This window comes from Lepidothrix coronata, unplaced genomic scaffold, assembly GCF_001604755.1.
Source record: "Lepidothrix coronata isolate B3197 unplaced genomic scaffold, Lepidothrix_coronata-1.0 Scaffold56, whole genome shotgun sequence".
NCBI lineage: Eukaryota > Metazoa > Chordata > Aves > Passeriformes > Pipridae > Lepidothrix > Lepidothrix coronata.
In genome coordinates this window covers 3,129,454-3,142,132 of record NW_016690236.1, presented here as the reverse complement: position 1 = coordinate 3,142,132, position 12,679 = coordinate 3,129,454, and the positions used below count along the sequence as shown (strand labels likewise).

Below are 12,679 nucleotides of genomic sequence, written 5' to 3'. Positions count from 1 at the left end.
TGAAAGCAGCTGCAGACTAAGCTTGCCTAAGGCATGCAGTTAATAAACATTAAAAAAAAAAAAATCAAAGATATCCTGCAAATGTTGCTATAGTAACAACTCCCCCTCCTCAGAAACATGTTAACAAAAACGTACAGCTATCCAAGGTACAACTAGACACATTTAATATCTCCCAAATATTTTTGTTTTACTCAATTACTGCTTATAACTACTTTAGTTTACTCCATGCATGCTATATTAATTCCTCTAATACAATAAAATTAAATGTTTGATTTCCATCTCATTGCATATTAAATAATTACTCATTAAATTATACAACCTGAAAATGCAAGTAGGTGGCCATCAAACTTCCAGTACCTTTTATCTAGCTAGCAACATTAATTTTCAAAAATCTCATTTTGGATGTGCTTTACCCAGGATTCAAGACCTCATTAAAACTACTAAAAATCCCTTGCGAGTACCACAACGGAAATATTATTTTTTGATACTATCGATATAATAAACAGCAGCTTAAAGAAGAAAAATATAAAAGCAGTAAAAGAGAAAATTTTAATTTAAACAATTCTTACTCGTCGTTGTCCTTCATACCAATCATCTTCATCAAACCAGTGAGAAATATAAGTCATCCAAGCCATGACAGAAGGTACAGTTGAAATAAAAAATACAGAACCTGAACACATATAAGTCCAATGTGTTCTGTGCTAAAATTTACTCAACACTACAGCAACCTATTCAAAGAACAGATCTGAACTCTGATATGAATTTACATTAATAAGCTTTAAAATCATAAATCTGAAATACTTTTAGCAGCAATTTAAATGCTCTGTGTCTTGGATTTTCTACTGGAAAACAGAAATCAAAAATAAAACAATAAATAGATTACATATTCACATATTTTAAATTAAAGCAGACTAGTGCTTCAAGCTCTAGATTTTGCTGTGTTTCTGAGCTCTGAAAACGAGGTGCTGTTTGAGTAATTCTTATCTGTCTCCTAAAAATTACTTTCTTTTTTCAAATGAAATGTCTGTATGAAATGTTCAGTGCATAAAAGCTTGTATTGAAATGTAAATTATCTTCAGAGTCACGGGGAACGATTTGTTTTGGTTATGTAGGGAGTGGTTTCAATTGGCACAGTAGGAGGGGCCAAAACTATCACAAATGCCAAACATCGGTTTAACATTTTTTTAAAAAGGGGGGAAAAAAGAAAGAAAAAAAGATCTGCAACTCCATTGTTTGCAGCCAGTAGAGCCTGAAAGGCTCAGCTACAGCCACCAGCACTGGCTGGGAAATATAAAAAGCCCAATCTACCTAATTCATCGAAATGGATCTCTTTCTTTTTTCTCTCTCAGAAGAGTTTCACATATCTGATGCCATTCATTCCTTGCACAGGCAGCATCCTTTGCTGGTATGCTCCCAAGTTTCATATTAAATTTCACAGTGCATTATAGCAATGAAAAAAAAAGGTAAAAAGAGGAATAAAAGCTGTACTGCTCACACCACATTTCGGTACTGCAGCAGCACACTTCATCAGCTCTGCTGTTTAGGAGATATTTTCATACAAATCTTTCTGACTGCATGATTACAGCAATTATCAGATCCTCAACAGAGATTATGAAGATCTAAAAACCCCAGTTTCTTAAGCAACCCAGAATCCAGACAACCTCTGCCTTTCTATACTGGATTAACAAGCTGATTTCCAAAATCGGTACTATAATAAATGCAAAAACTGCAATGCCGATTGTTTAATCGAGAAATAAACAAAGCAAAGTAGAAAAAGAACAGCTGAAAGTACCAACTATTAACCTAATGTTAGTGGTGAAAATTACTTACCATTTCTACAGAGCAACTCAGTGTCATTACCTGTCCTACTCCAGTACACATAGTTTCCATTAAGGGTATTGTATAAGCAAGCTACATTTCTACATACACAGCAGAGGAATAAAGAAAAGCAGCAATACTATTGGTTTCCAACCTCTTTCTCAGAAATTATGACATCCCAGGGAAAAAAAACAAACCAAAAAATACAAACCACACACACAAAACAATAAATATTTAAATCCAGACACTCACTATGTTTAGCATTTCAAGATTATCAGATTCTTTTTGTGCTTTTACACTCTTCCAGATAAATGGATACAGACACAAGAACACAGAGAGAGAACTTCTCACCGTACTGCTGAAATTTTTCAAATAACTTGCCCTTTGAGATTTTGACTCAAACAATGCGAAGTGTACATTATTACATGGTCTGATAAACTCTACGAGAAACATAGGATTAATTCAGTCAATTCTAATCACACTGCTGAAAAAATCCCCAACTATATCCAAGTCCTATGACTAAATGATAAAAATATGACTGATGTACCACTCCTATGTATAAAAATTTTACAAATTGCTAGACAAAACATATCCACATTATTTCTGCTTGCTACACACCAAAATCATGGTTTCAAATAAATTAACACTAGCATGTTTAGGAAAGTCTTTGCTTTCAGGCTAATCTGTATTCTCATAAGGGCACATTGCATCATTAAGAATCTTGATCAAAGAATTACAAGTAGTTCAACAGTAACAAACTTGTTTCTCTGTTATGCCTATAGCTGTTCCATCATCTATATGAACTGAGTTTCTTAGTGTCTATACCAACCTGTCAAAACAATGAGTCTCTCAAGACAGACAAACACTGTGATTCACATTTAGTTTCAGGATCATCAGGGAAGCATGGGCTAAATGAATATGGATACTGTATTATCCTTTCAGTAAACTGGTAATATCTTCAGCTCAAAGGTACAGATGCAATTCAAATCTTCTCAAGATAGTGTGTGGAAAATTAAACTGCTTAAAAACATCTGTTACAACTACCTGTAAATAAATTAAAAAGTTTTGTGTTAAATTATACATGAAAAATAAAGACATGAAAGACTAGTAGCTGCAAATGCATCATGGGTTCGTTATATTTTTTTGCCTATTCTACCATTCATCTCCAAGTGCTGGAAAAACTATTATATGTGTGCTGGTTTTGGCTGGGATAGATTTAATTTTCTTCACAGTGGCTGGTATGGGGCTGTGTCTCAGATTTGTGCTGAACACAGGGTTGACAATACAGAGATTATAATCATTACAGATTACACAAAGGTGAGGCCTTTTCTGCTTTTTATACTGCCATGCTGGCAGAGGGACTGGAAGTGCATGGGAAGCTGTGAGGAGATGCAGCAGGGAGAGCTGACCACAAATGACCAAGGGGATATTCCAGACAATATGACATCGTGCTCAGTATATAATGTGAGGGGGAAGAAGGAGAAAGGGACATTCGGAGTGATGATTGTCTTCCCAAGTCACCAATGTGCATGATGGGGTCCTGCTCTCCTGGAGATGTCTGAACACCTGCTTGCCCACAGGAAGTAGTGAAAGAATTCCTTGTTTTGCTTACTTGTGTGCACGGCTTTTGCTTTCCCTATTAAACTGTCTTTACCCATGAGTCTTGCACCCTTTTACCCTCCCTATTCTCTCCCAAATCTTGCTGTTGGGGGAGTAAGCGAGAGGCTGCATGGCACTTGGTTGCTGGTTGGGGTTAAACCATGACATAGAGGTATAATAAAACCTATGTGTAGGATGAATAAAGCTTTGTGCACTATTTATTACAATAAAAATATGAAAAATCTCAAAGTATTCTATTCCTTAAATTGTTGTAATTAGGGTTAATATTATTAAATGTTTATGCATTTAACCTAAAGTCCAGTTGGTATCTCTAGTTAAGTGTTCTTTGCTCTCAATGTAAGGAAAACAAAATGTACCATGATAGATCAGACCAGAAGAGACATCTTCAAGGTGTATTCAGCCTTACAATAGATTGCCTAATAAATTTATTTACAATATTCCAGAAAGAATGAAAGAAGATAAAAAAAAAATCATATTCATTTGATGCAGAAACAATTGTTTCATTTTTGAGCTGACAAAAGAAAATGGTATGATGCTATATCAGAGGACATTCAGATTAGACATTAGCAAAAGGTTCTTCACTGAGAGGATGGTTGGTCACTGGGTTCCATCTGGAAGCTGTCATGTCACTAACCTTTCAGAGTTCACTGAGCTGTGAATGATGCTTCTAGTCATATGGTTTAGCAAGGAACAGGGAGTTGGACTCAATGATCCTTAAGACCCCTTCAAATTTGAGATATTCTATAATCAAGCCTGTGCTGCAGACATTTCACAATTCTCCCTTTGGAACTAGGTACTCCCCTTTTAGCTCATATCAGATTGACTAGGCATAGATACAGAAATCCTAAAATAGCCAGAAGGAAAAAATGGAAGTGGTGATGTAAACTGTGGTGCTTTAAGATACAAACATCACAATGTGTGGTTAAAGCTCAGTGCTACAATGGTCAAGAACTAATAAAAACCAAACACCACCAATCACCCTACCCCCCAAAAAATCATAAAAATAAAAATAAATCAATGGTTATCTTCTATTTATATTTCATATGAAAGTTGATCTTCTGGACACTCCAGTACAGATATCTGTTCATTATGACAGTAAGCTACTACCTTGCTTTCCACAAAGACATGACCTTAAGAATCTGAAAGGATATGCTGGAGACTATAGTGGCCTTAGTCTCTACACACTAAGAAAACTGTACCTAAATAAAACATACATATATAGTTTACCTAGAAAACAAAGGATAAAAGATTACATCTGAAAGTAATGTCCTATATGGCACTGCAATGAACAAACTAATGCTATTCTCCCATGTTATCTGGCAATATCTGAAGCCAGCAATGCATTTCAGTTGTGAAAAAAGATCTTCATGAATGGCAGAGAGATAATAAACCTCTATTTTGATATTCCACTTTTACCACCAAATTTGCTATTAATTAATAATATGTAGTTGTTATACTGTGACAAATCAAGTATGCACTTCTTTTTTTCCAAATAAATCTCTAACTCACTGCTTCTGTTTCTGCTTAAATATTATAAAGAGAAATATTCAGACATTTGTCTAATGTCTTTAAAAAATCAGGGTTTTTTTAATATATTTTTGCCACAAATCAGCAGCATTATTTATATTTCAAAATTAAGAATTATTTTCAATTAATAACTATATTTACACCTCAGAAATTTTTATTTTTGCTGTACCCAATTCTATGACAAAATTCTCTGCCAATCCATGTAGACATAATTTCACAATATGTCCCATCGTAGCTCTAAAAATTATCTACCTTAACTACTGATTTACTAAAGATTAACGCGCTGGGATTTTGCATTTTGAAGACACAAAATTCATTATAGGAATGTCTTCATGACAAAAACACATAACAAATAACCCAAGAAAAAAATACTTAAAAAATTTCCTTAATTATAAAAGTATAAAAATTCATTACTTTAATAATTTGTATGCCATTATGTAAATCCATTACATCAATATCTGTAGTAAAGAAGTCCACTGAAGCCTCCAGTTTTATTTATTAACTAGTGCTTTAAGAACCTGTACACTGAGAATATGAAGCATGTAATAATGCTAAATATCCTAAAATAAATCCTAAAATACAATGTTTAGAATAAAGCTGTGCAATAACCAATCATACAATAGTGACACTGCAAACCTATGCCTCAGTGATCCTATGTCATACAAGGTCAGTTAAGAATTAGAATTCCCCAGACTTCCCCTACTCCTACTAAGCTACTAATGGCACAAACATAAGCAGGGCTCTAAATAGTTGTCCTTTTTTATTTTTTCCCTCACTTGCTCGTTCCCAACAAGCTGTATGGATTTACCAGGGCATGACATACAGGACAGCCAGGCCACCTAACAGTGACTAAAATAAGCCGTTTGTAACAGACATGCAACACAACCATCATCACCAGATTTACACTGGGATGAGACTTTAGAACAACCTTCTCACAAGCTACTTTTAAGATTGAGCTTTATCAGTTTATGGAGGAGATTAAGCTCTAGCTGCCAACAATAGCAGTGGATTGGACTTGATCATGTATCTTCTTAAGGATGTTCCATAACTGGATCTTAAAAATAAATTCAATGAAGCTTTATAGTCTTTTTATAAGAAAATAAATTACCATCTGTTCAGAAAAAAATATGAGTATATTTATATATATAGTACCACTTTTACTATAGCTTAGCAGATGCCTCCATTCTTCTGTGAAGAATACCTGCAACATTTAAGAAATGGGAAGTTAGATGCCTCCAATTGTGTCCTTGGCCAAAAAAGACAAAAAGAGTACACAGTATATTTACAGAGAAAAATTATAATCTTATTCATAAAACTACATCTATACCAAAATACTTGTCTCTTTTATACAAGTCATTACTTGTATAAAATTTGAACATACTCAAAGCTGAAGTGCCTCAGTGTTTAATCTGGCAGGTAGCTAAACCCCACAGTCATTTGCTGATTGTTTGGTCTGTCAGCAAACAGGTAACATGCCAAGAAACACACTGCATGTATCATGTTCATAGGATTTATCTATTTCTAGCTAAGTCATTCCATTCTAAGATATTCTTCAGATACATGTTAGATTACAGTAAATTTAGATTACAAGAGTGTAAATCCCTTTCTGGAATTAAAATTAACACATTTTAAAGTAAATACTTTTATAATAATATCAACTTTTTGTACTATAGTTTGCTGATGTAGATGTTAAATATAAAATAAATAATAAATACTATTAAGTAAATTTCTATGGCAGATATATGAAATAACATAAACACTTTCTCACATAACAAGAACTTTCATAAGCAGAAAAAAATGTTAGCATCCGAAGCACAAACGAGACCATAGACAAAATAAACTGCAAGTAGAAAAAAATGTAATGAAAAAAAGGAAAGAAATAATTCTTTCTAGCTGTGAAACTCGAGGAAATATTTAAAATCATCTGTATTTATTAATGGATTTTGTGAGGTAAGAAAGGTTGAACAGTCAAAGTGGGGATGACATCCACCTGTATATCATCTTATATTAATTTTCCTGATTTGGATAAATGGCTAAAGCTGGATGTGGGCAAGAAAGAGTTGATTTCATTAGAAAAACAGATCAACTATTGAAAAGTTGTATCCAAGATAATGTTCTAAAACACAAGATTTTCTGCCTAGGAATTTTTACAGAGCAATCAATTTAACAGTTTTGTTCAGACACTTCAGGGGCCACTTGTGCTCCAATAACCATAAAGACAGAAAGAACCCTGAAAAAGCAAACACCACAACCATCTACAAAGTAAGAAACTCTTTAACTGCAACAAGATTGCACTCCATTCTCTGGAATGGTGAATGGGATACAAGTACGTGCATGTTCCGAGCCAGCAGTTCAGTACAAAAAGCATGCTGTAGGTTAGCAACAAATGGCTACAGAGCTTTCACAATGCTAACCTCACACTTGACAGTGGAAGTTTTAATCTTTCTTTCCTGGAACCTAAACCTATGTATGAAATTGATATCTGGGATATGACATATCCTCATTAATTCCATCATTATCAGTCCTCCATCACAGGTATTTTCAGACAATAGGTACCAACTTGAAAAGGAAGTTAGGAGAATGAAAATAGTGGCATTAAATAGTTCTCTTAGACCTCGATTTGCCTATGCTAAAAAAATTTAAATATAATCAAGCCTAGCAAAAATCTCCCAAATGATTCTTTAGCCAGATTGAAAAAGAGAATACAAAAGGCCAAACCAAAGAGATTAGGGTTCAGACTATCAAATTAGGCCATTTATGTCTCATTAAGAAAGAGACTACAGAGCACATTATCTAATGGTACAAGTAAAACAGATCTTAAAACATATAAACCAAAGGGATGGAATAAACTCTACACCTTCTGCCCCCAAAAGATGCAAATAGAGATGGTTGGTTTCAAGAAACCATGAAATTGAGTACAAACTACAAAACTGTAGCACATCAAGCAGAATGGAATCAGTCAAAAGGAGAGAAAGAGGAAAAAAAAACCATATAAAGTCAGTCAAACACAGGATGTAATAAACTAGGGGAAGAGTATGAACCACCAATGGGATGCGGACAGAAGAAGAGATATACAATGTGTTAGGAAAGCTATTTTCAACACAGAAGGAAGCTTAACACTGTTGTACCAGGCATTCATGCACTACGTTTGGTTGACATATTCAAGAGAGATGAATTTAAAGATTTATATACAGGGTTTTAAAAAAGCCTGGTATGATGAAGTAATTACCAGAGATACAGAAGTGTTATTTAAATCAATTTATATCATACACGCTAAGCAGTGGGGTTCAAATTGGTCACATAGGCTGAAAGGTAGGTAAAGGTTCCTGAACCTGCAGCAAACTTACAGTCATTAGAAGCATTAAGAAAAAAACTTCATTAAGTAGGCGAAAAGCAGTATAAATGTAATCAATACGAAACCTATAATATACAGCCCGAGAAAAAAAAAGATGACATCAATCCTTTTCCACTGCAACAATGGCTTCTGAGTGCCTCTCCCATCATTAAATAGGAAATTAGGCACTGGACAACAAATAAAAAGATTCATCACTGATGAAGATCTTAGAAATCACTACTTATCAACTTGTCTGCTTACACACAGCTTCCCACAGAAAACTGAACTAAATAGCCCAAGTGAAAAAACGTAACGAGGAGACTTATCAGAGACAAAGTGCAATCAAGGTTATCACCATAAATTAAAACACCAACCAAGAAAGAATTGGATGAGGCATGTTCCTATACTTTAGGCTATTTTGAGAGCTAGTATAGATACTGTTAACAAATAAAAAAAAGTCAGCAAAATTGTACAGGCCTATACTGATAGCCAAATAAATCCCTCACACAGCAGCAAAATCAAAATCTCCAGTCTGTGCTGGAACAGGATAAGGACTAAATGGCCCCAATGGATTCAGCCAAGGTGTGCTTATAGGACACAAATAGGGAAAAGAATACTATACAGAGCTTCTGTCTTTCTCCAGTGCTCAGCTGCTACCACAAATAAGGGCTAGCCTAAGTAACACAATGTCACTGAATTGCCTATATCCTACAGGTGAATTCACAGTTCTTGTAGTCAGTTGCTGTAATTCAAATGTTATATTGATAGTTACTTCTCTTCTTGTGCTGCATATCTTTTGCTTTATAGAACAAATTATGTGAGTTACACAATATCATCACCAGGACTTGCTGAAGTAACTCTGTCTACATCAACTCTGACTCAAAGACTGCAGGAAGAGGAAGTATTGCTTTCCCTAGTTATCATCTCCTATTACCACTGTTAGAAATAAAATACTGGCGCACTGAATTCAATGGACCATTAGTCAAACTTACCAAGGACTTTCCTATTTTGTTCTTGCTATATGGAAATTTTCCTCATAGCAGATGACCAAAGGACAAATTTATCACTGTGTTATGGGCCCTTTAAATAGCCAGAGCTACTAAATGAGTCCAAGATTTGGTGTAACAGAATGCACAAAACATTGAAACATTGAGAGCTGGAAGACTGTAGATACCTTGTCAGGGAGAATAATTAATAAGTGACCAAAAAATCAGTAAGTAAAACAATGGTCCTATGATATTTAAAAATTTTTGCATTATTGGTATTATTTCATGCATAGTCCATATTACCTTTGCAAGTTCTTTAGATCAGCATGTCTCCATATGGGTTGCAACTATTTGCTAAAGATGACTACAGTCTTAAACTGAAGCTTTTGAGCAGTTCTGATACGCAAAACAAAAATAATGGTAACACAAAGTTAATTAGACTAATTTGTGCAAGGCACTTATTCTCTTACAGAAACCTTAAAACATATCAGTAACCTATACAGTTGTGCCTATAATTAGGAAAGAAATGCCATAACCTAAGTGCATTTTCCCTGGTTTAGGACTACAAAGAGTTAGGAAGTGCAAAGGTTAGCACCTTGAACTTTGTTTTAAACAATAGAAAACGTCTTCCCAATAATAACTTATGCAAAATAACTCCGTGCTAAAGTCTGAAAAACATCTGATTGTTTACCATATGTGTTTATTATCAGAATTCTTCCCCTGAAATGCTCTTATGAATAGCAGGTAGCTGCAAATTTTTTAAATTTGGCAAAATTTTTAAATAAGGCATAAAACCAGAAGCTGTACACTACACAAAAAACTTCTAGAATTAGTTAGAAAGAGACATAATGGACTTCCTAGCCCATAATATTTTTGAAATACTAAGTGCATGGCCATCAGAAGGATACTCTTGCAACAAGTTTTGGGGCTCAAAAAGGACATTTCCAAGTATTTATGTTTTATATCATGCAGTGGTTAAGCCCATTATTAAGGACATTATGGTCTTTATTGATTCTAAAATCCAGGATTATGATCTTTACTGCAGCATTCCAAGTAATTAAAGATCTCAGACTTTGATTTCATATCTGCCTTCTTTAAGCCTTCCAAAACAGTTTCTCAAATTATTGTATGACCACCTCTTTGTACAGCAACATCTCTTAAGGTATCAGAGGAATTTACTGAACAGAAATAAAAATTATTTCTTCATTTGCAGAGTCTGCTTTCTCAAATTTGCTTTCATAAGTTTTGCGTGTTTAGCCTGCAGTTTGCTTTTGTATTTGAATGCTTTTTTTAATTCTCTAAGCTTGATTTTGCTTCCCCTTCCCACACTTGTCCCAGCTACAAAAAGCACTTAGAGTACAAACAAGCCCAAAGCTCTCCCTCCCTATGGAGGGCGTTTGCCACACTGCTCGCTTCTTCTAAAGATTGCTGCCTCCGCCTCTACTCGATTTTAAGTTCGTATTTCCGCACAAGCACGTCTGTACAGATATACAGCAGGAAAGTCCCCCAACCAGTGCAAAATCCCGACAATACCGACAGCCCGCTCCTGGATGCTTCAGACACCGCCCGAAGCCCCGGGAGCTCCGCGGGGCCGTTCCGTCTCCGGAGCGCAGGTGTGCGCAGGGCGGCGCGGCCCGGCAGCCCCCCGGCGGGCTGACGCTCCCGGCCGTGCCGCACCCCTCGGGGCGAGAAGCGCCCCCGCACCCCTCCCTTCCTCCCGCCCGGCACGGCACGGCCCGGCTGCCGAGACCCTGCCACTCCCAAGGCGGCCGCCAGCCCTCACCTGCCCGCCCGCAGAGCCCACAGCGCATCCACCGCCGCGCCGGCGACTCCAGCCCCGTCTCCCGGGCAACCCGCGGGTCCGCCCCCGCCGCGCCATTGGAGCCAGACGCCGGGAGCGCGTTACCGGGCAACGCGGCGGCAGCGCCGAGCCCCGAGCGCCGGCGGAGAGAAGGGGGACACCGCGGGGGCGAACCCCGGCCCCGGCTCGCTCTTGTTAGGGTGGTCATGCATTGGGACAGGCTGCTCAGGGGGGTGGTCCAGTCACCATCCCTGAAGGTGTTCAGGAGTCGGTTGAGATCTGGCGCTGGGTGATAGGGGTTAGTGGATTAGGAGTTACAGTGGTAGTGCTGGCTTCACATCTGGACTGGATGATCTGGAAGGTCTCTTCCAACCTTGATGATTATGATTCTTCCATGCGGGTTCCGAGAGGGGAGGTGGCTGGGTAGGGGACGTGTCAGAGCCAGCGAGCCGCCCTCCCGTTACCGTGGGGGCACCAGGAACCAGCGTCAGGCGGAAAGAGCGGATTTTGCGCGCCCCGAGGACCTGCCCGCGATGCTGCCCCTGTTGTTAAGCTCAGCGCTGTAAGGTGACATGATTTTTGAGTCGTTTAGCTATACCTGCGCCTAGTTTGCAGAGGGCGTGGCTCCAATGTTGTTGGGCTGAAAGGAGTTGCAGTCTGTGGTGTTACACACTGACTGATCCTCTCAAGTAGGAGTCACAAAACGCATTCCACTGAGTCCCACTCTACCTAGAGTCATTAGGAACACATGTGGGTTTTTAACCCATGGACATTTATTGGAGCACATCTGCTTGTTTTTTGCTTTGACTTTTTCCCTCTTCCAGTTGCTTGTGCAGCTGGATGGTGGATTGCAGTGTGGATCTTACTTGTTTACTGAACAAGTATTTTTCTTTGAATTATTCTTCAGATAAAAGAATCTCCTGGTTCAACTTCCTATATCATGTTTGTGTTTGTGTCAACGCAATGCAAACAGTGAAACTACATCTCCAAAGATAGTTCTTGATTTCTTCCATTAAAGCTAACATAGTCCACTGTAGCTGATATCTAGGCATGCTCAAATAAGAAAAAATGTCTTACCCTGTTCTCTGGACAAAAAGAATCTATTGCTTGAGGAAATCCATTATACAATGTAATTCTTGACCTTACTGATAGATTTTTCTTTAGCAGGAGGAACTGAGAAGAGGTGGATAAGGTATCACTTTGTATATGATTTACTGGGCAGAAAATTTACAGCTTTAACCCACATCACCTGCCAGCAAAAACCTTTCCTGGATTTGCTTCTTTCCTCAGAAGCCTGGGCCTTGTTTTAACCTATGTGATGTTAAAGACTATAAGAATCATACTTGGTCATAGTCCCAAGTACTATATTCCATATCCAACAATAGCCAGTACGAGAAGGAGGTGCAGCCAGAGTATAGAACAAAGGGCCCAGAAGGAACAAAGGATATAATATCCCTCTTGATATTGTATCTTTTGGCAATTACAAACTATGAGATTCTTGTAACAATTGCATATTCAGCTCATGTATGTACCCCCTACATTTATCTATCATCCTAGATTTTTGATCTCCAAAACATGCCACCACACTGAGTG

General features: G+C 37.4%; 1 protein-coding gene across 4 annotated transcripts in view; it reads right to left on the bottom strand.

The window, feature by feature from the left end:
- WDR17 (WD repeat domain 17) overlaps nucleotides 1-11,763 on the bottom strand; it is a 56,693-nt gene extending 44,930 nt beyond the window's left edge. The window contains exons 1-2 of one of the 4 annotated variants that reach the window (XM_017816574.1): nucleotides 11,685-11,763; nucleotides 9,589-9,681 (exon numbers count right to left, since the gene is read on the bottom strand). Coding sequence is in view for 1 of the 4 variants with exons in the window: in XM_017816577.1 (XP_017672066.1) it covers nucleotides 570-680 (111 nt within the window). In the remaining 3 variants the exon portion in view is untranslated. Of the gene's footprint in view, nucleotides 1-569; nucleotides 1,048-9,588; nucleotides 9,682-11,068; nucleotides 11,145-11,684 lie in introns of those variants that run through there. The other 3 variants (XM_017816573.1, XM_017816575.1, XM_017816577.1) reach the window with 3 other exon arrangements.
- Between the last annotated feature and the right edge of the window lie 916 nt (nucleotides 11,764-12,679).